General features: G+C 39.3%; 1 protein-coding gene across 5 annotated transcripts in view; it reads left to right on the top strand.

The window, feature by feature from the left end:
- Positions 1 to 26,983, top strand: part of ppfibp1a (PPFIA binding protein 1a) — a 36,290-nt gene that overhangs the window by 8,313 nt on the left and 994 nt on the right. For 4 of the 5 annotated variants that reach the window (XM_026922869.3, XM_053241810.1, XM_053241809.1 and 1 more), the window contains exons 3-24: positions 518 to 723; positions 2,669 to 2,758; positions 2,856 to 2,969; positions 10,707 to 10,817; positions 11,604 to 11,696; positions 12,298 to 12,415; positions 15,177 to 15,238; positions 16,391 to 16,475; positions 17,529 to 17,635; positions 17,962 to 18,047; positions 18,404 to 18,449; positions 18,967 to 19,138; positions 20,496 to 20,625; positions 20,856 to 20,987; positions 22,518 to 22,668; positions 22,771 to 22,882; positions 23,042 to 23,130; positions 24,965 to 25,087; positions 25,168 to 25,293; positions 25,382 to 25,570; positions 26,081 to 26,239; positions 26,367 to 26,432. In XM_026922869.3, the coding sequence (XP_026778670.1) occupies positions 518 to 723; positions 2,669 to 2,758; positions 2,856 to 2,969; positions 10,707 to 10,817; positions 11,604 to 11,696; positions 12,298 to 12,415; positions 15,177 to 15,238; positions 16,391 to 16,475; positions 17,529 to 17,635; positions 17,962 to 18,047; positions 18,404 to 18,449; positions 18,967 to 19,138; positions 20,496 to 20,625; positions 20,856 to 20,987; positions 22,518 to 22,668; positions 22,771 to 22,882; positions 23,042 to 23,130; positions 24,965 to 25,087; positions 25,168 to 25,293; positions 25,382 to 25,570; positions 26,081 to 26,239; positions 26,367 to 26,432 (2,567 nt within the window). The remainder of the gene's footprint in view (positions 1 to 517; positions 724 to 2,668; positions 2,759 to 2,855; positions 2,970 to 10,706; positions 10,818 to 11,603; positions 11,697 to 12,297; positions 12,416 to 15,176; positions 15,239 to 16,390; positions 16,476 to 17,528; positions 17,636 to 17,961; positions 18,048 to 18,403; positions 18,450 to 18,966; positions 19,139 to 20,495; positions 20,626 to 20,855; positions 20,988 to 22,517; positions 22,669 to 22,770; positions 22,883 to 23,041; positions 23,131 to 24,964; positions 25,088 to 25,167; positions 25,294 to 25,381; positions 25,571 to 26,080; positions 26,240 to 26,366; positions 26,433 to 26,983) is intronic. The other variant, XM_053241808.1, reaches the window with a different exon arrangement.

Raw genomic sequence — 26,983 nt, 5'->3', positions numbered from 1 at the left:
CTTTTAGTGGTCTGGAGCTAAAACTTCCTGTCCAGGCTTTAATGGCTGACTGTGGGACGTGATGTAGATTTTTCCACTGGCTAAGCACTGAGGAAATGTACAGCCAGGGAGAATTAGTATAATACGGTCCATCCCTGGGAATATCAGCAAGGCAGCAGGAAGAATTAACATATTTGGTGTTGGAATTAGAGATTTGCTGTGTGTCTGCTCTCCACTGGCTCCTGTAATTGCAGAGCTTGATGTGCCAAAGTGTAAATCATCCAACCTTAATAACCACAATGACCATAGTAGTGTTCAGCCTTTGGTTTGCCATATTTACCTGGTCAGACGTTCTTATTTTAGGTCTTTGGTTTAAAAAATATGCCTTACCCTAAAGCACAAATGAATTGTATATGCTTATTCTTGGAATAACAGTGCTTTTGGATTTTTATGATGGAAATTTTGACTCAAAAATAAAATCATTGTGATAGTTATTTTAACATTTCCTTTGATGATGTGCTTCTTTTGGCCTCCATAGGCTCCAAGGCCATGAACTACTCCAACGGTCTGTTTGACTGCCAATCTCCCAGCTCGCCCTTGCTAGGCAGCCTGCGTGCAGTCCACCTCTTAGAGGACCTGCGGGGGGCGCTGGAGCTGATGGATGCAGATGAGAGGGAGAATCTGCGGAGCCAGGTGCCCGATAACACCGCTGAGGGCTTGGTGGAGTGGCTGCAGGCCCGACTGGTGAGTAGGAGAGGGATCACAATCATCACAATCTCTTGCAGGATTCTGAAAGAGTTTAATGAAAGGTCCCAGATCCCTTGAATAATTTTTTTATAATGGTTTTTCCATTAGAAAAAACAGCATGCATTCTGTCCCTGCATTCCATTCTCAAGCAGCTGCCAAAATAGACAGTAATATTGGGCCACATATGTCAGCTTTCTCGGATTTATTTGTTATTTTGGCCACATTTCAAAGCAACATTGCATTTATTATTTTTGGAAAAATGCAACTGTAAGCTAACACATCCACATAGCTACTAGGGGTAGGAAATTTTTCTATTTAAATTATATTTAACAAGACTACGCCAAAAAAAAAAAAAAAAATAATGCTAGGTGGGTAATTAAAAAGTTAAGTTTTACCTAAACGTTGAAGAAGCATCAGCAGTTAAATGTTGTGGCCTAGGGTTGTTTCAGAAGTCTAATATTTTTTACTCAGATGTGGGGACACATTTTCATGTTTACTGTTATTTGCTTGTAATCAAAGGTCAGAACCTTTATATGCGGCCTTTAGCATTCACTTGTATGTTTTGCTTTATAACAATTCATCTGTGATCACTACATACAACTACATCACTATTTTGGATCAGTTAGAAACTCCATATACATCCTGGTTAACACACACATTCACACACTTATTCACACTTCTAGGCAATTTAGTATAGCCAAGCCACCTACAGACATGTTTTTGGAAGGTGGAACAAAACTGGAGAACCCAGAGGTAACCAACACAGACACACAGAGAACATGTGCTGTAAATTTCTAGTTGTGCTTATATTAAACTACTGAAGCTGTCAGCATTAGACCTTTCTATAAATGTTACATAGTGGTGTCCTCTTGTCCATCTCCTGATTCAGTATTATGCTAATTTTGATGTATGGCAACTCTGATGTTTGGGCAGGAGATTACGTAATGAAGTATGCGTCACTGTTGTATAATGCACTGATGGACCTGCGGAATCTCTTCTCAAGATGTCTCAAGATGCTTGGAGAACACTTTCAGAACTAGAGTCAGAAATACTTTACTGCTGTCTGACTTGCACATGACCTGCTTCTAGTTAAACCAATGCTGATGCAGGTTAACTATTTAAATGCTTTTGGGTAGATCGTCTTGTGGTAAAGTACAATTTGATGGTTGTTTAATGAATATACACCGATCAGCCGTAGCATTAAAACCACCCGCCTAATATTGTGTAGGTCCCCCTTCTGCCACTAAAACAGCTCTGACCCTTTGAGGCATGGACTCCACAAGACCTCTGAAGGTGTGTGTGGTATCTGGCACCAAGACGTTAGCAGCAGATCCTTTAAGTCCTGTAAGTTGCGAGGTGGGGCCTCCATGGATCAGACTTGTTTGTCCGGCACATCCCACAGATGACAGGTGCCATTGTAATGAGATAATCAATGTTATTCCCATCACCTGTCAGTGGTTTTAATGTTATGGCTGATCGATGTCTGATTACTGTGTTGCTACAATCTAAATGATGTCAGGTACTTCTCATAAGACTCATTGTGTGAAATTGAATGGCATGTAGAGGTCTTGCATGGGAAAAAAATCTAAAGTCTCACATGTTGCTCATATTACACTCTTTAAACCCACAAACCCCCATGATTCTACACACACAAGCATGTTGGGGTTTTTTCCCCAGACCAGTTTGCTGCTTGCCTTTATATGACAACTGCATTTTATTTCTTGTAATCTTTCTGTGTACTGGGACCTTTTTAAACCTTCACTTACGAAAAAAGCAGGTGAAGTATTTAAAGGTTATAATAGTAGAAATTTGGCGGATACACATATGTATGTTTTTCATCTTGCATAGATCACATACAGCTTGTTACTAATATCAGAAGCACCTTGTCTTGTGTCCCTGTTATTTAATGTATCTGTGGTTAAATTTTTACTTGTGTTTGTAGACTAACGGTCATGGATCTGCAGCGAGGGATTTGGCATATCAGGAGCGACTTTCACGGCTAGAGAGTGACAAGGAATGTCTGGTGCTACAGGTGTGTAATGTACAATAAATATTTTTTCAGTTGTTATATAATTGACTAATGGGATTAGTTGATTATTTTTCTGTGGTTGTTAAAACTTTTTTCTCAGGTGAGCGTTCTGACAGACCAGGTGGAAGTGCAGGGAGAAAAGATAAGGGACCTAGAGATGTGCCTTGAGGAACATAGAATGAAACTTAATGCCACAGAAGAATTACTACAGCAGGTGTGTTGAGTGTATGTGACCATACACAGCTCTTTCAAGAATGTACAGTATTTTGAGTATTCTTCCTTAATTGACTGACACTTTCACATCATAAAACTTTCATTTCCAAGTATTAAATGACATAGAAATATCTATTTTATATATATATATATATATATATATATATATATATATATATATATATATATATATATATACATACACACAGTACTGTGCAAAGAAATGCTGTAGAGATGCCTTCAAAAATAATGAAATGAAAAAAAAAACTACTGTAATGAACAGTAAACAGTAATACATGAAACAAAGTCAATATTTGGTGTGACGACCCTTTACTTAAAAAAAAAATAAATAAAAAATAATCTCAGGTGCAGTGTGTGCAGTTTTATAAGGAAATGAGCTGGAAGTGTTACTGAGCATCTTGCAGAAGCAGCCACAGTTCTTCTGGAGACTTTGACTGTCGACTCGCTTCTTATTTCTGCAGCGAAACCCAGCAGCCTTCATTATGTTTTTATCTGAAAAGTGTCTCTTATGGAATCTGCTGCTTTCTTTACTGACATACAAACATTTTTCTGGAACATTTCATTTTGTGCTGGAAAACTAATGTTTGGAATCTAAAATGTTTTTGTTCTGAATCAATAATGTAGAAGTCAGAAAATACAAATCTATAACAAAGTTTGTTCTAAAGACAAAGACAAACTTTTACACAGTACTGTACGTACTTGCATAAGTATTCACCCCCTTGAACCTTTCCACATTTTGTATTGTTACAGTTTGGAACTGAAATGTCTTAATTTGCTTCTAGAGTCACCCGGATGTGAGAGGACGCTGGCGTCTTTGTGATCGCCGCTTCTCCATCTGTCTATCTTTTTGTTGTATTGACCCTTTTTATCACATTTGTATCGTTATACTCTCAGTTATTATCGTGGTATGCTCTTTAGTGTCTGGACTGCGATCGATTTCCTTATGGATCCTCATTACGGATTACTGCCTTGTACTGACTGAGTTTTTTTTGAGCTCACCTGTTGGCGTCTCCCGGCTCTGGACTACCTGTCATCGGACCTGTGTGCTGCTTTTCCATCTATTTACTGGACTGTCCATCTGGCAAACCCCTACTATCATCCTGGTTAAATCGAGCCCCGTCCATCAGTTTTCTACGAGCGGCATAGTCCAATCTGCAGTTGCTGGCTAGCGCTAGCTGGCTACTAGCGTCACGGCTACTGCTGTCGGGGGCTAGCTACTAGCTACTAGCACTAGCACTAGCTCCTGACTCCGACGCCGTTGCTGCATGCTCGATACCAACCGGTTTGTGGCACACACAGTGCTCCATGTCCTTCAGCCGGGCCACACTGCTCTGTTTGATTCTCTTATCAGCAGGTCTGCTGTTTAAGAGTTACCTCGCTGCTCTACCGTTCTCCGACATGGCTCTAAAATACTCCGCCTCACAACTCCTCAAACTCCGTTGCTCTTTAATTCCCCCGTGCATCTCAATAATTAAATCTCTCGGACTTCTTTGCAGGAAAAAATACATCCATAGAAGCTCACGTCGCAAGTTTGTTTACTCCGGTACTCCTCAGTCTATTCAGTCTATTTGGTCAGCTGAGCGCAAAGCACTACCGGTACGTCATCAAAACAAACCACACGTGTCCTGTCTCCGCCCCCTTCCCAAAGCTCCTTTGTTAGTTCCTATCATTAAACCTATTCAGTTTTCTCTGTTAAACACCCGTTCCCTCAACAATAAAAGTGACATTTTGAAAGAACATATCATAGACAATAACTTGGACTTTCTTTGTCTTACTGAAACTTGGCAGCAACAACATGACCACCTTGTACTCAATTTGACTACACCTGATGGATACAGTTACTCTACCAAACCCCGCACTGAAGGCCGTGGTGGCGGCATTGCAGTGGTATTTAAGCAGGACTTTACCATCAGCCCCATTTCAATTCCCTCTGCTCCATCTTTTGAACACCTGGCCATCAAAGTTACTGCTTCTACCCCCTTCACCCTTGCTGTCATCTGCCGCCCCCCAAAATTTAATTCTTCATTCATGTCTGATTTCTCCACATTCCTCACCCAACTTCTCTCCACTTCCCCCTCCATTCTGTTACTAGGAGATTTCAACTTCCACTTGGACTCTACCACCTCCACTGCTACTACTGACTTTATGGAATTATTAAACTGCTTCAATATCAGTCAACATGTTAACTTCCCCACTCATAACCGTGGACATATTTTGGATCTTGTTTGCACTTCTGGCCTCTCCATATCAAACCTCTCCAGCACTGATCTCACCATATCAGACCACCTGGCCATCACCTTCACTACTGACATCCCCGTCCCTCGTCAAAAACAGACACGTCTGCTACATTTCCGCAAGCTCAGTCCCAACTTACCCTCCACACTTACTTCCCTCCTGGTTGAACATTTATCTACAGCCACTCTCACTGATGCCCAGTCCACAGCAGAACTCTCCACTCTCTACAATAACACCCTCTCCTCCTGCCTGGATCAACTCGCCCCCCTGAAAACCAAAACTGTCTCATTCAATCAGTCCGCTCCCTGGTTCACTCCCCAACTAAGTCTCATGAAAACTAAAGGACGTCAACTAGAAAGACTTAGTAAAAAGACCGGTCTCATTGTCCACACCCAACTCTACAAAGACCATCTGCAACAATATAAGGAAGCCTTGTCTCAAGCCCGGACCACCTACTTTTCTCACCTCATTCAGTCTGGCTCTGGAAATTCCAAAACATTTTTCACCACCATTAAAAAACTCCTCAATCCCCTGGACAATGGCTCACAATCATTCACACCAGAAAAGTGCACCTCCTTCCTGTTATTTTTTCAAAACAAAATCATCAACATCTACAACCACCTCTCAGCATCTCCACCCCTTGCTCCTACCTCTCCTTACCCTCCTTCCACTTGCTCCGCCCTGTCCCATTTCTCCTTGATCTCCACCTCTGACCTGCCTGATCTCTTGGAAGGCATGAAACCCTCCACCTGTTCCCTTGATCCCATTCCATCCACCCTCGTCAAAGCTTGTCTGCCCGCTCTGTCCCCACTCATCACCTCTCCCATAAACTCTTCTCTGTCCACTGGCTCCGTCCCATCTGCACTCAAACTTGCTGCCATTACTCCTATCCTTAAAAAATCTGGACTTGACCCTAATATTCCCAACAACTACAGACCCATTTCTAACCTCCCATTTCTCTCCAAACTCATCGAACGTACCTCCCAACTGAAATCCCACCTCACCACCAATAACCTATTTGAATGTTTCCAATCCGGTTTCCGCTCCCACCACAGCACTGAGATAGCCCTCCTCCGAGTTACCAATGACCTCCTGCTCTCCTCCGATTCTGTCAACCTCAACATCCTCATCCTTCTGGACCTCACTGCCGCTTTTGACACTATCAATCATTCCATCCTCCTCTCCCGCCTCCAGACCACTTTCAACATCACCGACACCGCCCTCTCCTGGTTCACCTCCTACCTCACTGACAGAAACCAGTTTATCCATATTAACCACTGCAAGTCCCCCTCTGCCCCACTTACTCAAGGAGTTCCCCAAGGTTCAGTTCTCGGCCCCCTTCTCTTCATACTGTACATTCTCCCCCTCGGTCACATAATCCGCCGCCACGGCCTTCAATTCCACTGTTTTGCAGATGACATCCAACTTTACCTGTCCACTAAATCCATAACCTCAGCCACACATTCCACCCTCACAAACTGCATTTCCGAAATAAAGTCCTGGCTTCAGTCAAACTTCCTCCAACTAAACTGCGACAAAACTGAAATAATCATCATCGGCCCCATAACACTCACCAATACCTACAATAACCTCACCCTCACCTTTGACGGCTTTTCAGTCCCTTCTTCCTCCCACCTCCGTAACCTCGGCATTTTTTTTGACCAGACTCTCTCCTATGAACACCACATCATACACATCACCAAAACCGCCTTCTATCATCTTCGGAACATTGCTCGCCTCCGCCCTTCCCTTTCTCCTCAGTCTGCTGAAACCCTCATCCACGCATTTGTTACCTCCCGTCTCGACTACTGCAATAGTCTGCTCTACAGTTTACCCTCCAGACTCCTCAATAGACTCCAGTACATTCAGAACTCTGCTGCCCGCCTCCTCACCCGCTCCTCCTCCTGTGAACACATCACCCCTGTCCTCAAAGATCTCCACTGGCTCCCCATTCCTCAGCGTATCCAATTCAAGCTCCTCACCATTGTGTACAAGTCCCTCCATAACTTGGCCCCCACCTACCTCTCTGAGCTCCTCCACCACCACACCCCCACCCTTGCCCTCAGGTCAGCTGACGCCAACCTCCTGTCTCCCCCCACCAGGACTAAACACAAGACCAGGGGGGGACAGGGCCTTCTCCGCTGCTGCCCCCACCCTTTGGAACTTCCTGCCCAAACACATCAGAGACTCATCCACACTCCCCATGTTTAAAAAAGCCCTGAAAACCCATCTCTTTAAAACCACCTTTCATTAACTGTCTTAATTCTTTTGTTGCCCTCGTTTGTCTCTTCATGTAAAGCGTCTTTGAGTATCTTGAAAAGCGCTATACAAGTGTTATGTATTATTATTATTATTATTATTATTATTAATTTGCGTTATACACCGATCAGCCATAACATTATAACCACTGACAGGTGACGGGAATAACATTGATTATCTTGTTACAATCTTGTGGGATATATTAGGAAGCAAGTGAACAGTCAGTTCTCAGAGTTGATGTGTTGGAAGCAGGAAAAATGGGCAAGTGTAAGGATCTGAACGATTTTGACAAGGACCAAATTGTGATGTCTAGACAACTGGATCACAGCATCTCCAAAACAGCAGGGGCCCGTTCTTCGTACGTCGCTAACTCAGTTAGCTGGATTTGATTGTTGACGATTTGGCATGATCTTGGATTATTTGGTTCTTCGACACTCATCCTGAAGTTGTTGTCATAGCAACAGGTCGGTAAGCTTAAACCTGCTCGGGAGCAGGCTTATTTCATGTAAACAGGAATTGATCGCGGCTTTATAAGTGTGATACGGGAAGTCTGTTGCAGCCATGTCTTGCCCGTTTTTACAAGAGCAACCTGTTGCGGAAGGTGCGAGGATAAATCGCAGAGCTTTTAGAATTAATTGCGTTTTGCGAGACAGACAGGATCCATTAGCACAGCGCAATAGTGCACTTTTTGAAAGATATAGTTTTTCACATGAGGGTGTCAATTACTTAATTAATTTGTTGGAACGTCACTACACTACTGGAGATGCGGAGAACTTGTATATGTCTACAACACTACACATACAGTACATGAACAGTATATGTAGTATATAATTACCATTTTGTAGAATATTCTTGTATTTCACCTTTACTTGTTCCGAAGTTCTAGTGGGTCCTGTGGTGGCTCTAATATAAAAGATGAAAGTAATTGTGAAAGTTTAAAAAAAAAAAAAAGAAAGAAAAGTACATCATATATACTGTAATAAGTGATAAAAACATCTAACACCATCACTACTTACGCATTTAATTTGTCTGCCACTTTTTGCCAACCCTCTCTCCTGGCTTTTGCAGTCTTTGAGATGTTCCCTGAGGTTTTTATTAAATTTAGGAACTCGCCATAGCCCTCCATTAAGAGTTCTTGTTCTGTCGCTGAGAAAAAGTGGGCACGCTCTTTGGCCATTGTGGGCAACCAATGGCAGCGCTGCTGATCAGTGTTTCTACTATGGATACATAGCCCCTTTTAAACCAGCGCATGAACACGCAATGATCTCAGATAACTCAATCCAGCCTGATACTAATCATCAACAACAGGTGTGTTCGAAGAACCTAATTAGCCAGATAATGATTAGCTGGATCATATCATCTCGGATGTGTCTTTTGATCTCGGATGTAATAAGCGACGTACGAAGAACGGGACCCAGGTCTTGTGGGGTGTTGCTGCGTATGTAGTGGTTAGTACCTACCAAGGAAGGAAGGTCCAAGGAAGGACAACCGGTGACAGGTTGTATATTTGACCTTTAAAGATTCAGAGACAATTGTAGTTATTTGCTGTGATCTGGGGTTCATTTTTGCTTTTTTAGAATTCTATCAAAATAATAATTTCTTTAATAACAGTTTCAACTCTCACCAGCCATTCAGTTAAAGGAAAATAATCAACTTTGGGGTGAACAACGCATTGTGTCGGGCCACATCACACTACCCCATCATTGAATATTCACTTACAACTAAATGTCATGTTGTGCTTTATTCCTTAATTATTCCTTACTTAAACTGTATAGCTGCATATCTTTATCTAGACTTTAAACAAGTCAAGTCAATTGGCTTTATTGTAATTTCAACCATATACAGCTAGTTAGTACACAGTGAAATGAAACAATGTTCCTCCAGGACCATGGTGCGACATAAAACAACACAGAACTGCAAGAGACTACACATTTGTGTAGCCACTGCTGGGCCCTTGAGCAAGGCCCTTAACCCCTAAACTGCTCAGTTGTATAAAATGAGATAAATGTAAGTCACTCTGGATAAGGGCATGTGCCAAAATGTAAATGTAAACATTTCTACATAAAGTGCACGTGCAAACAGCACAAGACAGTACAATAACTACCAAAACAGGACAATAGGCACAGTAAGAGACAGTGCAGCACTGACTAGTACACAGATCTAGTAAGAAAGTGAATAAGATATAACAGTAGTGCAAAAGAGTAACAATAAAATGAGTTGCTGTAAATGTAAACATAACATACTATGACAGTATTTGGCAGATAAGCTTATACCATATATGGACATAGCAGTTATTGGGGCAGCAGCCAGGTAGTAATGAGAGTATTGTAATGACAAAAAATTTTATATAATATTTTGTAATGAATCCATTTAAACAAGTCCATATCAACCACCTGGTTTGGTTTTATTTTAGGAAGAAACCTTGAGAGGAACCCATTCTCTTCTGGGTGACCCTGGATAGTGTGGTTAAATCGTTTCTGTTCTCTGACTTTATACTATAGAGTCAAGAAGTGCTAAGGATATTGAAAGCAGCTTGAGTATGAGCATGAGAGTCATTTCTGATTTCATTAATTCAATTCAGTTTTATTTGTATAGTGCTTTTAAAAATGGACATTGTCACAAAGCAGCTTTACAGAGATATATAAATTCAGGATATATATTTTAAATTTTAAATATATTGTTAAATTTATAAATTTAAGTCCTAATGAGAAAACCAGAGGCAATGGTGGCAAGGAAAAACTCCCTGAGAAGACATGAGGAAGAAACCTTGAGAGGAACCAGACTCAAAAGGGAACCCATCCTCATCTGGGTGACCGGACAGTGCGATTATAAATATATCACGTCTATAACTGTGTACGATATGGTCAAAAAGTGCAATTGTTTAAGAAATTGTTTAGGAAATTCATTACAGTTTTCACATGAAGTCTATTTTGTTGAATATCCACTGTCCACTGATGGAGACTTGAGTGCAAAACTGTTCCTATCAATTGCTGTCCAGAGCCATCTTTATGGTTTCTAAGTGGTACCATCCTCAGTAACTTCATGTATCTTTTAAACTCTTAACAATAATAAAATTAATCAGCATTTTCTGAATTAAAGTCAAGCATTCAGCAGCACTGTGGTATAAAGTAAAGATACGAATAAACTGATTTTAAGCAAGTCTACTTACATTTAACCAACATATTAACTGCTTCATTAATTCGACATGCGTTGTGCTCTTTAGGAGTTGCTGAGCAGGAGCACATTAGAGACCCAGAAACTGGAGCTGTTGACGGAGGTATCCAGCCTGAAACTGAAGCTTACAACAGCAGATCGTGAGAACAAGGAAAGTGAGGTAACAGATGTGCAGTGACTGCATCATTAAAAATTATCATCAGCCAAAAAAGTCTTTTTAATAAAGTCACAGTACTTTTATACTTTGAGACAGAATTTGATCAGTGATGACCAAAATAAACTTCTCATCTGCTGGTTTTGTACATTACACACTTTCACAAAATTCTATGTCATTCTGTTCATTAGCTATTGCCGTTTCTTTCAGAACACAGCTCTTAGGTTTCTTAGTTTAAATTACAGATTAAATTTAATGATGCCGTTAAGTAGTCATTTAACACAAACAAGCATTAGCTAAAATTGATAGCCGTTAATAATTCATTAAAAGTTTAACATGCTCACATTTCACAAAAACATTAAGACTAAATATTAGATCTGGCCATCATGCTGCTGTTCCTATACAGCCATGTGTAACCACTTAAACCCTTAACTCTGTCCAGGCATTGAGCTCTCGAGCCATTTCCTGCCATAAAGCTCAAACTGAGACTACACTACTGCTATTCAACTCATCTGAGACAAAATTGTGGATTTCGTAAATTGCAAACTCAGACAGGACTGGAGGGAATGGAGTTCTAAATACCAGACAAGGGAAATGTGGGTTTTGTTTTAGGCATACTTTATGAATTCATAACAGCAGCGTTTATATCTTATTAGTCAGAATGTGGTGTAATCAAAGGTTATTCATTTTGGATGTCCCCTTTCCTCTCAAATGTGTTTTCATTCATTTTCTTCCCTCTGCTTGTGTGCATTCTTGACCTTTTACCTCCCTGATAAGCCTCTCTCCCTCCAGGCCCTTTATCAGGAGCTGAGTGAAATGCGCCTCAGAGTGACTACTGCAGAGACGGAAAAAGTGCAGCAGGAAAGAAGCCTGAAGTCAACCAGAGTACAAACATTATGTGGTTCTTTTCCTTTTTTTTTTTTTTTTTTTTTTTATATTACAAAAAACGTGTACAAGTACAGTGAGACCAGTACACTTGTCTCAGTGCATTCACTTTGTTGTCTTTCTTCTGATATCTCTCCTTTTCCCCACTCCCCCTGTTTTTTTTGCAATCTGTAATTGCTGGAATCTGTCTTTCTCTTTGCTATTCAATCTGTCTACAAGCCTACACGCTTGTCAGTCATTTTATAGGGAGCATTAATATTTCTACACATTCGCCTCTGTGGGTTTTTTTTCCTTCCTGATTTTTAATATTCAATACATCATATTTTGAACTGTGAACTGTATAAAAAGTAAAGCACATTATTCAAATATAAGATCAGATTAGTTGCACTTATTACTGTTGTTGTTTATGTCTACGACTGCTCTATTCAGATTATAGCTCTTTTTTCATATCTGTTTTTGGAAGGTTAACGTTTCGGGAAACCTCCATCGACAATCAGCACAAAATTAGCCAAGAACCCATGCACATGGCTGGTAGTAATTTCTTTGTGTAGTAATTTCTTTGTGTTGGGTACAGTTAGTCATATGGTTCTTATTTGGTCAGGAAGAACTGGTGGCACTGCAAAAGCAGCTTGAGGAGCAGGAGCAGGAGCTGCAGAGCCTGAAGGAACAAGCCGAAGCTGAGGTCATGACCTCAGACGGAAGCCAGAGCAAAGCGAAAGGTCTGTGCTACAGCATTTTGGTCGACCAAAATAGTCTCGCCTGAGGGAATTCTCTCCACACTATGCACACGCTTACTACTTTGGATAATTAAGGGTTCTTATTTTCCCAATGGTGGATAGGGATGCACTCTGGGTTCTATATAGTAGAACCTTTAAAGGAAAAATTCACCCTGAGCGAGTCATATGTTACTGTTTATATTTAACATGTGATCTTCAGTTAACTTTTTTAGTATAAGCTCCTTTCATCGACATTTTGGTCTATTTTCAACAGTCTCCTTAATTACCCACAATGCCATTTGACTACCTGCTGATAGTTCAGGCAGGTTCAGTCCCTACTTCATCTCTTTCTAGATCTCTATCAAAGGTTGTTATGGTTATTATTTAGTTAGGATAGTTGTAAGCCTAATTAACTGGTCATGTGAAATGAAAGGGTTAATCTAAAACAGAAAATTGTTTGCCCTATCATCTAGACATCGCAATATCAAATCCCAACAATTCCGTAGACATCCATGTCCAGGGGCAAAATTGGCCATGCTCTCTGGGTGGAAGGGATGGCAAACTCTCTCTCCCCTATCAAGCACAGCCACAGTAGAAGATGTTGGGCATATGTGAGGTCATGTACAGTCAGGTCCATAAGTATTTGGACAGTGACAGTTTTCATAATTTTGCCTCTGTACACCACCACAATGGATTTGAAATGAGCCAATCAAGATGTGATTGAAGTGTAGACTTTCAGTTTTAATTCAAGGGCTTTAACAAAAATACTGCATTAACCTTTTAGGAGTCCCTTCGTTTTCACAGGCTCAAAAGTAATTGGACCAACTAACATAATTATATGGATGTAAATCCGTTGCAGTCAATGACTGCCTGAAGTCTGGAAGCCATGGCATCACCACATGCTGAGTTTCCTCCCTTGAGATGCTTTGCCAGGCCTTTACTGCAGCTGCTTGTTTGTGGGTCTTTCTGCCTTCAGTTTTATCTTCAGTAAGTGAAAAGCAGCTCAACTGGGTTGAAGTCACTGGACATTTAAGGACATTTTATTTCTTTGCCTTAAGCAGATGTTGGTTTGCTTTTGCTGTATGTTTTGGGTCATAATCCATCTGTACTGTGAAGCGCTGTCCTATCAGTTTTGCAGCGTTTTACTGAATCTGAGCAGAAATAATAGCTCTATGTGCTTCAGAATTCATCCTGCTACTTCTATCAGCAGTCACATCATCAATAAGCACCAGTGACCCAGTTACATTGCCAGCCATACATGCCTACACCATAACACTGCCTCCACCATTATTTTTGAGCCTGTGAAAATGGAGGGACTCTGTAAAAAATGGCTGTAATTCCTAAACGATTAATGCAATATTTTTGTTAAACCCCTTGAATTAGAACTGAAAGTCTACACTTCAATCACATCTTGAATGCATCATTTCAAATCCATTGTGGTGGTGTAGAGAGGCAAAATTACAAAAATTGTCACTGTCCAAATACTTATGGACCTGATTGTGTGTGGATAAGCGTGGATAGAGTTTTCCTCTGACTGTGTTAGGTGAGTGTGTGGTTGGTTGACCTCACATGTCCCAGAGGAGTGGAACATTCAGAAATAAAATTCGCCCTGTTGTTCTCAATATTAACTCTGTTCTGTGATCATTACGGGTGTCTTGGGAATTTTTCTCTGGAAGGGGTTTCTGGATGCAAACAGTTTGAGAACCGCTGCCTTAAAGGTTTTGTGTAGAAGCCTTGAGCAGCATTTTTCTGCACAAGTGGGTTCTAAATACCTTTAGAAAGCTTGAACTGTCAACCAACCAAACATCTCTTGAGAAACTCCCTTTTCTAGAGTGTATATAGGTGGGTTCAGGTCATACATGTCCAGACGAAACATCCTGCATTCTTAAATAATGTAGTAAGCATATTTGTACCACTACCTTTAGCGCTTGTACGATAGGGTTATATATGCAGTTTATGTAAGACTTGAATCAACTTGCTAGATTCTGAATTAACTGTTGTATTAGCATTAGAGATCTCAATCATACTGAATCACACTATAATTCCTATAAGATAAGATAACATAATCCTTTATTTGTCCCCAATTGGGAAATTTGCGTTGTTACAGCAGCATATATAAAGATATAAAAAAATATGTAAGTATAAAAAATATAAAAGAGACACACCAAGAATGCACAAAAACACAAACACATAACAGTATTAAAGTGACACTGCATTATTGCACTGTTCCCATGAGATAGGGGGTTACCAAAGATTTACTTTCCAGTTAGTACCAGAGATTTATTGTCCAGTTAAGTGGTGGGGTCTGCTGGGAGCAGTGCTGGTTGTACAGTCTCACACCAGCAGGGAGGAAGGACCTGCGATACCACTCCTTCACACACTTGGGGTGGAGCAGCCTGTCACTAAAGGAGCTGCCCAGTGCCACCAGAGTCTCATGCATGGGGTGGAAGTCGTTCTCCAGCATACGTGATAGCTTGATGGCCCTCTTTATGATTTTATCCAGTCTCTCCCTGTCTGCAGACTGGATAAAATCATAGAGAGCCAGCTCTGTCGTGGGATGCACTCTTGACTCAGTGCAGGTGGTGGGAAAAAGGAGGATGATGGCCAAGCTATCACGTATGCTGGAGAACACTGTGCCATATAGGGCTTGACTTTATTCTTTCAGCAGAAAGTGTATAGACCATACGTACTGATTCATATTTTGTTCAGTGTGGGTATATCTGATGTGCTGTGTTTTTTTTTTTTTGTTTGTTTGTTTTTCCAGATTTGGAAGTGCAGAGAATGAAGCAGGCTGTTGAGTCTTTAATGGCGTCTAACGTTGAGAAGGTAAATTCTCACTGTAAACTAATCTCATGCTGGCACTCAATGTAAAGATTAAAAAAAACAGATGGATTTGTAATGGTGTGCAATAACTTTCCACTTCTAATTAAGGGTGGCTGATATGGCAAAAATACATCACAATTTCTGAAGATATTTTTCTGATTTTAGAATGATAAGGTTTTATCTAACTTTTTTGGCAAAAAAGAATGAATGTCATAAATATTTAATTTACATGACACTAAATGTTTTGGAAGCTTTGCACCAAAATATTGACTAAATTAAAATGAACTAAAATAGTATAATAAAATATAGAATTGAAATGTATCTGCTTTGAAGGTTGACCTTATGGCTTAATGTCTTATGAAATTGTTAACTAGAACCTTATAGTGAAATGATAGGAGAAACTGTAAGTACAAAGATTTTTTTCCCTTGAAAATTTGCACAAAAAAGTGAATGTATTTAATGAGGGGGAAAAAACCTAGTATGGAGATGTGTTAATGAGCAACAGTTATAGATATGGAAGCACTGACACCTGCTGATGTCTATGAGACTCCGAAAAATGTGTCATGAAGTTAATATGTAAGAAATAAAACACTCTGGGTGTGAACTGGAGTCACCATTCCATTGATTTGCCTATATCAGCATGTCCCAAGGTATTTCATTCTTCTTATAGTGAGGCAATTTGCTAATAATTACATTTGTATTAATTAAAAAACAAAATGTCATACTTTTTATCTGTTTATAATTATGTTTAATGTTATGGAACATCTGCAAAACAAATTGGTTCTTGTTAACTGTTACGTTATAGCAGCTATAAACATTCGTTCCCTCTCTGTCTTTAAGATTTTCCCATAGTGGAAAATTGACTATTACAAAGTGTTGACACTGAAGGCTCCTTCCATAAATGTTAAAAAACTACAGAAAACTTCATCAGTGTTTTTGTCTTTTTTTTTTTTTTTAAATCCATTTATTATTATGCTTAGATTATGTTGCACATCTGTCATACAGTCCCCTGTGTATGAGGTGTTACTATGGAAACGATAACACATTAGAATGAGCACATTAATATAATGATATTGATACATCACCCAGACCTACTACTTCTTTTTTTGGATGATCAGTGCAGGCATATGATCATGTGTTTGGTATTTTCCTCAGGATCATATGATTGAAGAGTTGCAGCAGTCCCTGTTACGCTGTAGGAAAGTCCAGGACGTGTCGATGACAGTACAGGAAAGGAAAGGTGAGAGTTTATAGTCATCTTAAATAGGAGACAGCAGATTACAAGTCTTGTCCTGGTTTTAGGTTCGGATCCGTCTTAAGTCACGATTTATTTCTTGTTTTGTGACTTGTTCTTGCTTATCTGTGACTCAAGATTTAACTTGGATTGAATTTTGCATTCAGTGACTGCTGTATGTAGGCTATGCAAGTCATTTCTTCAACATTATTTTAATGTTAAACAAACCACTGTTACGGTCTTCTGCAATTCATTAAATTCAGCTAGAGTTCCCCTCATAAATTAAATCATCAATTCTTTGTTTAGGACTTGATTTGATTAGCAGTTCAGGTGCTTTAGACATGACTGAGTGTTATCACCTCTTTAATACCTACCATTTCACTAAAAAAATCCCAAAATATCAGCAAAAAATGTTTTTATAAACCAATAGGTCTGTCAATAAAGACAAGAAACAAAAAAGTGGTTGAAACAAAGTTTGAAAATAAAATAGATGTAGTCCAGATTATTTTCTTATGAACATGCAGCATGTCGCCCACTGCAAAGAATACAGAAAACAAAAAGCAATAATTTTTTAGACAATTCTTCTTCTATGTTTCACGACTTTCTTCAGCTGAATATTGCTTTTGCATTTCTGTCATCAGAGTGTCTTTATGTTCCTGTGCATCTTGTTCCTCAATCTAATCTAGCTGCTAAAAATCTTACATCTGTCCATAGCTCTGCTGTTTATTTGGAGCTCTTTTCTTGGAGCTTTTCTTTTCATACATGCCAGCAAGAGCCACTTTGTAGATTTTCCTCTCTAAAAGTTGCACACACACTTCCTCATCCTCAGGATTTTTGTGTAACAGTTGTTGAATGAAACACACTGACATTTGAATGAATGCACTTAAAATTGTGTTTGAGTGGAAACCTAGCTTTATACTGGGAATTGCGAGCTACAGAGCCAATTAGTAGTCTCATAGTCAAGCAACTTATCTTAAGTCTGCTCATGTAATCACATTCACTAGCACATCTGAGAAATGAAGCTAAATCTACTACATCTGCAATATGTTTAAAAACCAGACGAAGAAGAGGACACCAGCACGGGACAGTGTGAAAGTTCACCCAAATCACCAACCACTACAGTTACTGAGCCTATTTTCCTCACAGGCACAGAGGAGACTGATGAGGTATGGCTTATTCTGTCTCAAAGCCACTAACACACACACACACACACACACACACATGTGCGAGCACACACTGCTGTGTACACAGGATGTTCCCCAGGCTTCCTTTACAACATTCATGTCCAACTCCTTTGTCTTTTCTTCTTGGGAGTATTTCTCCTCACTGTGAAATGTCATGGAAGTTAAAGGGATTCTTTTTTTTAATTCACATACAAATACACATCACTATGACTTTACAGTTTGTTTGTTTTCAATACTCCACAAGATCTTGTTTTTGAGGACTGTATTTTTCTCTTTTTGTTTTGTTTTCTGTTCTGGCTCTCCCGCAGCCTCAGGTGATTCCGTGCACTGAGTTTATCTCTGAGTCTGAACACAAATCAGCAGCTGATGCAGATCCATGCCTTCTTAGACACAGGTCTGATCCCTTCCTAAAGCTCCTCATTTGTCTGAATTCCACTGGAGAGACATCACTTAGACCAGACAGTCTTAGGATTTTGACTGTGGATTTACTGTGTACAAAAATTCATTTAGAAATATTAATATATGCACAGCTGTATGATTGCTGTAGTACGTCTGAATCCTCATAAGTACTACATTTACAATACATCTTTGGCTAACGTGAGTAAACTGGGACATTTGATCATTTTATTTATACAGACCATTTTATTTTGCTATTTGGCTACATTTATTTGGGACAGAAGTTATTTATGCTTTAACTAAGTAATCTGCACGTGTAATGTTTTTCTGTTTCTTTTTTTTTTTTGAACGCAGTTCCTCCGAGAGGCTTGGATCAGAAAACTCATCTAGCAGAGAAGAGGTACTGACTACCTTTTTACGTGTCTGTGTTTGTGTGTGTCTGTCACTGACTCTGTTTGTGTGTATTTCTGTCTGGGTGCATGTGTCTCTGCGTCTGGTTGTGTGTGTGTGTTACTCTGTCTCTGTGCACTGTCTTTGTGTATCTCTGTGTCTGGGTGTCTCTGTATGGGTGTCTCTGTTTCTATTAGTGTGTCTCTGTGCAACACCGAGTAATTTTCTGATAACAGGAATTCTAAGTCTTTGGCGCCCCCTGCTGTTTATAAAAGTAGTCACAAGCAAAAACCTGACTGTTTATTGCCATTCACTCAATGCCAATATCTCCAGTAGAGTGTGTGTGTGTGTGTGTGTGTGTGTGTGTGTGTGTGTGTGTGAATGCTCAGCAGCTCTGTAAATTAGTTAACACATGCAGAATGAATGAGTACTGAATCACGATTTGCATTGCATGCCACCAACATAAACATTAATGTTAAGTAAAACAGAAATAACAGTAATACTGATAAAAATCTCTTGTCTTTCAGGCTGAGCTTGGTGAAAGAGCAGATAAGAAAAGCAACTCTCCCAAAATGTCCCCCTCTCAGCCCAGCCCAGGCGGGAGTGAAAGTTTTGGCACCAAAAAAATACGCTCCTCATTTGGACGTGGCTTTTTCAAGATTCGGGGTGGAAAGAGAACAGCCAGCTCTCCTGATCTAGGTGTGCTCTGACTAGTAGTTGAGAAAGGTCATAGTTCATTAAATGTGATTTAAATTCCTGTTTATATCTCCACTTTTCTCTGTTTGTTTCCTCTGTTTTCCTCTGATTGGAAAACTACAGCCAGAGTGTGAGTGACCCCAGGGTAGGTACAGTAAAGTGCATAACTTGCCTGCAGAATGGTGGTCCTGAAGTAAAGGCTTCTGCTTTGCCTTCAGTAGCCTGTAGTTTGGACTGGAAGCACTTAGTCCAATCAAATAATTGGCAGTTAATTAGGAGAGTGTGCTGTTAAACCTTAACAACAAGGACATGGTGTAATTTCAGGCATGGAAGGAGTCAGAAGTACAGCATGAAATTGTGGGGGAAAAAGTTACCATGTTTCCATCTTTTTAAAAACATTTTAAGAGATAAAGAGAAACAGTGGCTAAACCTACACTGTTTCATTGTACAACCGATGTAGTACATACATTTGGAGGCTTTAGACATGCTTTAGTGAGAGTGACTCCAGTCCCCTGTTAAAAAAAAAAAAAAGAAGTGCATGTAAAATGATCAGTTGGATTTAATGGAGATATCAGTTATGAATGAAGACAGTGCCGCTCAGAGATTGTATTTTAAATGTTTTATTTTCTTTAACAGCAGCTCTGGTAGTGTCAGCTATAAGGCAGGTCACAGGTTTATATTAATGCGCTTGTTCTAATGTTATTGTTTCTGTAGTAACAACTTGCACATGAACTTGTATAGCAGACTCTTGACAAACAAGTTTTTTAAAATGTGTAAAATTTTCTGTCAGGATTTGTTTAACATTTTTTGGAAGGAGTCTCCAGGAATAGTAAAGCTGTAACATTAAGTTTTCATGGGAAATTGCTCTTTGCAGTTTCCTGCCAACATGACAAGCTGTGTTTTGTTGTAGGTGAGAGAAAAAAGAAAAGCAGGTGAAGGAATGACTATTTATAACTGCTACAACAGAAGCAATTACAGGAACTTGTTTCATGGTCCTTTGTAACTATAAATGGACCAAAATATGCCATGTTTTTCTTTAAGAAAGAAAAAAGTGAAATTGTTGGCAATTTGGAAGGAATTACTTTAGGATTAATTACAGAATTAAACATTTCCTATGCCGCATGCTGTTGTAGGGGATAACAGTGACTGGTATACCTCATACCACCCTGTCATTGATTATTTTCCTGCAGTAGCACACCCTGTTGTGTTTTATTCCTTTCTTCACCCATTCCATACAAGAAACTGTGTTTGGGTCCCATCTGCTTTGCATGAGCAGTTACAGAAACAGTGGTTCTGTGGGTGGTTTTGGCCCAGTGAAAAGATCTTCTAATCCCATGTGGCTTATTGGGATATTATTTAGCAGCTGAGGTGGAGAGGAAGAGGACTGAGCATTTGGATTTGGCAGGAGCTCCATCTCCCAAGTCAAAAGAGCATGCAATCTCACCCGAGGGCAAGAAGAAAGCTAAGGGGATCCGAAAGTTCTTGGGAATGTGAGTCTTTTTAATTTTCTCAGCTTATTTGTGGTCAGAAGCTTTATACAGTGTTATATCTTATATAAATGCTTATTATATAAGCTTATGCTTATTATATATTATTTGTAGCCAAAGTACATTTTACATTTTAGAATTTTGACAAAAGTAGCATTTACAGCTTAAAAGCTAATTAATTCCCGCAAAATCACTTAAATACATCAATATAGATTTTTCATTCTTTTCCCTAGGATGAGGAGGAGCCAGTCCACTTCGTTTAACCTGGACGATGCTCCCGAGTCTGAGTTCAGGAGAGGCGGCCTTAGAGCTACTGCTGGGCCAAGACTTGGTTGGTCACCTGACTCACAACGGAGCAATAACAAGTAAGTTGTCATTTCTAAAGCACATGTTTAACTTTGTATGTCATGATTACATTGAACTCCAGAATCATTAGGCCCCTCATGAAGGTCAAGGGGGAATATTAATAAATTGAATTACTGATTTTTTAAATTATTTTTATGGGAATGATGTGCAATTTCATTATAATAGTTTCTACAAATATACGTTTTTTCCAATTAATGAGATTTTTCTCCCAAACATTAGTTTCCCAAACACACATTAATATGTGGTGAAGCCTCCTCAGGCAGAATAAAAACTTCCTCCTGTAATGTCTGACAAGGTTGGAGACACTTGTGGAGGATCTTGAACTTTCTACTAAGCAGAATATTTTAAGATATTGTTTTTAAAAAAAATTCTTCAAAGAGGAGTGTGAACTTCCTTTTTCAGTTCAGACCACAGCTTTTCAGTAGGGTTCAAATTTAGAGACATAGACAGTCATTGTAAATAATTAATTCCCTGTTCTTGCAAACAATTCTGTGTTGATTGAAATGTTTGAGGTCATCAGAATACATGATGCCATCAAAAAACTTCACAAGCACTCCTGAACACCAGCTACAAAACAGCCCCAAAGCATCAGTGATCCATTAAACATCATTTACAGTGGGTATCAGGTGCTTTTCCTTGTATTCACCCCATCACCCAGAAAAATGGCTTTTAGTCTCATCTGACCACAACACGCAATGTCATGTTCTCTCAGACCACCAAAGAAAATGCTTCTATTTTATTTAAGCTTTACAAATTTAATTCAAAATGTTTCATTATAAATGATATGCAATAACTCGAGTACAACTTTATAGAATATTTACATGAATTTGAAAATTTCTTAGTATTCAGTTCGTCCCATTTTTGCTTTAATGACAGCGTGCACTCGAGCTGGCATGGACTCCACAAATTTGTGCAAAACCTTATGATCCATTTTAGATCAAATCCATCGGCGTGTGGTCTGAACACACGCTGCAGTAGAAGACATTAGGCAAGATATGAAGTGTTGGCAGCAAAAACTGTATGATAAAAATCCAGTGTTCAATAAATTATTTCACTTATTATTAATAATATTTACAATAAACAATTTTTCCACCATGCAGTGTTAACAGTAGGTTATGGTTGCTAAGCAGCATAATGGGCAAAGATCTAGTTCTCCAGACAGAGCTAAACTTTTTATTGGTATAAAACCTGGTTTCCATTATTTCGACATGATCACAGGTGTGCATATATAAAGGATTTTACAGTGTCTTCAAATGGGCCTCAGTCATCAGATTATTGAACTGAAACTAACCATTTTTAACCTTTTTTTTTTAAATATTGCATTTATTGTAACTAGTGTTTTGGGCTGTCAATTTGACTGCATACTTTTCTCAAAGTCATTATTTTATTAGGAGAAATATTTGGCTAGGGGAAAGGTATGTAGATTGTTTATTTGCCAGAATGGAAAATTTAAATCGTTTTGGATGGTGCCAATAATTTTGGAGTTGAATAAATATTTTCTCTTTTCTCCATCTTGGCATTCTCTGAAGTGAGCTAGACACCCCGTTTCCATGCTGGAGTACAGAGCAGGTGTGTGAGTGGCTGCAGGAGCAGGGCTTAGGCCTGTACGTGAATCAGGCTCAGCAGTGGATCCGCTCTGGACAAACGCTACTAAATGCCTCACAGAATGACCTCGAAAAGGTCAGAGCAATGAAGAGCTTCCTTTAAAAAAAAAACAAAAAACAATGGTGCTGATACTGTAATTAATTATTGTGTAATGTACATGGGGTGTGTGTGTTGTAGGAGCTGGCCATCAGACATCCTCTCCACAGAAAGAAACTCCAGCTGGCACTTCAGGCTCTGGGTGCAGAGGAGAACGACGCTAAAAGCAAACTGGACTTCAACTGGGTTACTCGTGAGTCACTGCCACATAAAGCAATGGTCAATATCATGATCAGTATGAGTCAGTAATAGCTACTAATGGGAGGACCAGTGCAACATGGTGCAAGGCTAAAAGAGCATAAAGTTTTATTAGTGCTCATCACTGAGAGCTGACTGTTTCTCTCTGGTTAAGGGTGGCTGGATGATATCGGCCTGCCTCAGTACAAAGCTCAGTTCGACGAGGGCCGGGTGGACGCGCGCATGCTTCACTACATGACTGTGGTATGTCACATGTAGGGTTGCTTCATGAATTTTGACTTGGATACCAAAAGCAAGTAAACAATGAAATAATTCTATTGCAAAAAAAACCAAATTGGATGTCTATGATAAGACGTTGAGCCATAACTTTTCAATTCTCAGTAAAGTCAAATCAATATAAGTATAAATAGCTAATAAATAAACTCAAATTTAAATTCCTTGCTTTGTTCTCCCTGTCCAAGTCAAACACTGAATATTTTGCTATCAACTTCTTCATGTATATAAATGGTTTTATATACTGCAGCGTTTCACACAAACACAAGTAATTCATACAGTTCGGTGGAGCTCCTCACTCTGAACAACTTTGTCTCTTTGTCAGATTGTCAGTCAAATTGTTTGTTAAATATCCTCGATTACTTAAAAAACATACTTTTGCAAACTAGTCCTAGGTTTTTTGCTCAACCAAAATAAAACCTGTGTTTGGACTCCTTAGATCAATAATTATAAAAAAAAAAAGTTTCATCGCCGTGACGGAAGGCAAAAACTTTTGAAGGCTACTTTTCCTGAAATGGCTATAACTCTTGAACGGAATGAGATATTTTCACCAAACTTGAAACACTTGTGTATGGGCTCAGTCTGAGATCACAAGCACAAAATGGCAGAGCTTGGCCACGTGGTGGTATTAACAGGACAAAACCATGAAATTGGCACTAAATATGGAAGCATTGGTCCAATCAACTTTAAATCTTACATCAGGTGTCTTTGTCCACGGTCCCATCAGTGTCTATGAGGACAGTTGTGAATACTGAAAAACACATCTGTCATCGGCCAAAGCTATTAGACAAGGTTAACGAAGGCCAATCAGAACAAAACTTGGTGGGTCTGTTTGGCTCCCTGCCCCAGAGGGAGATGCTGTCATGTTGTACGTGTGTAAATTTTTATATATTATGCACACACGGTATTTATGTCATATGTTAGATCTCATTCTGAACAACTTTTCCTCATGAACCACTGGTGTCAATCAAATTGTTCATTAAATATTTGAGATTATTTTAAAAAGCCCCTTTTGTGAACTAGTCCTAGTTCACAGATCACAACAAAACCAGTGTAGTACAATTCTCTGGACTCTCTAGGTCAGTAATTAATAATTAACTTTTTTTTATTTAGATAGTCATAACAGGGTTATTTACAAAAAAAAGTGTGGTTTAGTGTACCCAAAAGTCAATAACTCCTAAAGGAAAACAACACTGCATGAATTTAAGTAAGCCCCTGCAACATGTATTATTCTTAAGAAGCCTGCAAAGTTTAATGGAGATCAGACAATAGATGGTACCACAGCAGTTTAAATGTTTAAAAATACTATTTCTTTGTGGTAAATTACCATATATTTCTAAAAATTATCTTGCTTTTTCTCTGATTTAGGTGCTTATAGGCTTGCACAATATTAAGTAATATCTTTTTACGCATGTCCTTAAAGGCCCTAAAGTGCTTTAACCCCAATAACTGCTGCTTGCAGCAATATTTGTATTGTAATCTGATACTGTGCAACACGAGACCAGTTACAGTGACACCAGACAGTGGTCTCTACCAATAACTCTTTTATTTTTCCCGGTTATTAAAAGACTATTTTACTCAGGTGATACATTTTATGAAAAACAGTTTTAGTTGTCAGGAAATTTGCATGTCCTATATTTCATTTAAATAGTACACACATGATCTTAACACACAATGTCAAATGTTTCAGTCTCTTGATAATTAACACTTGGCTTTGACTCTATAATGTATGCTTTAATGTTGGTCCCTCTTCCTTGTAAATAGTAAACTTTTTTATTTACACTGTGATAAAATTTTGTGATAGGACGATTTGCTGGGTCTGAAGGTGGGCAGTGTGCTTCACCATCTCAGTATCAAGAGGGCCATCCAGGTGCTGCGCATCAACAACTACGAGCCCAACTGCCTCAGACGCAGACCATCTGATGAGGTTCTACTCCACATACACAGCACTGTTTATGTAGCAATGTATGCCAGTATGTGTTTTTAATTCTAAAGTTCTGTGCTTAGAACAACATCACGCCAGCAGAGGTGTGCCAGTGGACCAATCACAGAGTGATGGAGTGGCTGCGCTCGGTAGACCTGGCAGAGTATGCACCCAACCTCAGAGGAAGCGGAGTGCACGGAGGACTGATGGTATGGAGAGAAGAGGATAGAGCCAAAATGAGTGTCATAAGTGAAATTTGCATAGCTCCAGCTTCATGTCTGTGTTTCGTTGCTTCAGGTTCTGGAGCCTCGGTTCAACGTTGAGACAATGGCCCTCCTCCTGAACATCCCGCCTAATAAGACGCTCCTGAGACGTCACCTGGCCACGCACTTTTACCTCCTGATTGGTGCAGAAGCAGAGAGACTCCAGCAGGAGTGTCTGGAGCACCCTGACTACACGCTGCTCACCGCCACAGCGAAAGTGAAGGTAGAAAAAGCAGCTTCATTATATTTAAATATCAAATATTCGCAATTGCCTGAACTGTTTGTTTATGGATACCAATAACTCTTTGTTTCCTCAGTTATTAAAAGACTATTTTTATTAAAGTGATTCATATTGTTTATTATAAATATATATTACAAATATATTCATATATTCATATTGTTTATTACAAACGAATTGATACCAGTGGATTTTAGTTTTTAGGAATAGTCTTCCCTGCATTTTTTTCCCCTCTATATTTCATTCAACACGCATATATTACTAATGCTCAGTGCCAATTGTTGCTGTTTAATGATGTCTCCATATTTGGCCAAACTATTCCTTTAAGCATTAAATTGGGCAAAGAAAAAAATGGCTCTTCTCCAACTTGTCTCCTACTGCAATGTAAACTTAAATGAGCATTATCATTTAAAAAACCTTCATACATCTCTACCAACCCGTCCGGCAATGGAAGTATAAGTGGGCCTGAAGTAATCTTTTGTCTGTCCTGTCCAGCCGAGACGCCTTTCCTTCGGAGGTTTCGGAACGCTGAGGCGGAAGCGACAGGAGGAGAGTGAAGAACTTCTGTGCCCACTGGAAGTGCAGATACCACAGAACAGCAGCTTCCACAGGGAGCAACGCATCAGTGAGGACAACCTGGACCAGCTTGAGCAGGTGCTGCACCTTCTCACTTAAAACTGTTATTACAGTGTACCTGATGGCCTTATAGTTATATTTAAATGTTGTCTAGTTTGATGGTTATGCTTATGTGTACCTTTTTAAAATGTCTCTGTGCTGGTAGATGGAGGACTCGGAAGGCACAGTGAAACAAATAGGAGTGTTTTCAGAGGGGATCAGCAACCTCACTGTAAGATTTTCAGTTCAGACGCTCATTAACAGGATAGACAGCTGACATTAGTGTGAATGACTAGTGCAGTTGAGTGCAAAAGTTTGTATACCCTTAGGACAAAATGAATGACAAAGAATTTCATGAGACAATTCAAGTAGTGTGATTTGCAGGTTCAGTATCACAAGTAAAAAAAATTGGTTAAATTGTGTATGTTAAGAAGACATTAATACATTTTTTTTTTGCTTCTATTAACTGTCTCCCTCCTCTTTCATTTCCTCTGAGCAGTTTTTTCTAAGCGTCTGCTTTACACATGGAGGATCTTTCTTTTTAAAACTATTTCTCTGTTGATTTGGTTTCACGTTTTTGTCTTGCAGGACACACACACAAACGCACACATTTCATTTTTAACTTTGTGGAATTCTGTTATCTGTAGATAAACTGTAAATTAGACATGTTTGCATTTTTTTCCCCATTCAAAAACATAAGGGATGCAAACTTTTGCACTTCACTGTGTGTCAGACTTTTTAAACCACATTTCAGGAATTTGTGTTTCTAATAAGTTTCCTTTG

Source organism: Pangasianodon hypophthalmus, chromosome 18, assembly GCF_027358585.1.
Source record: "Pangasianodon hypophthalmus isolate fPanHyp1 chromosome 18, fPanHyp1.pri, whole genome shotgun sequence".
In the NCBI taxonomy this organism is placed as follows: domain Eukaryota; kingdom Metazoa; phylum Chordata; class Actinopteri; order Siluriformes; family Pangasiidae; genus Pangasianodon; species Pangasianodon hypophthalmus.
The sequence above is the reverse complement of the archived record's forward strand: the minus strand, read 5'-3'. Positions and strand labels throughout refer to the sequence as shown.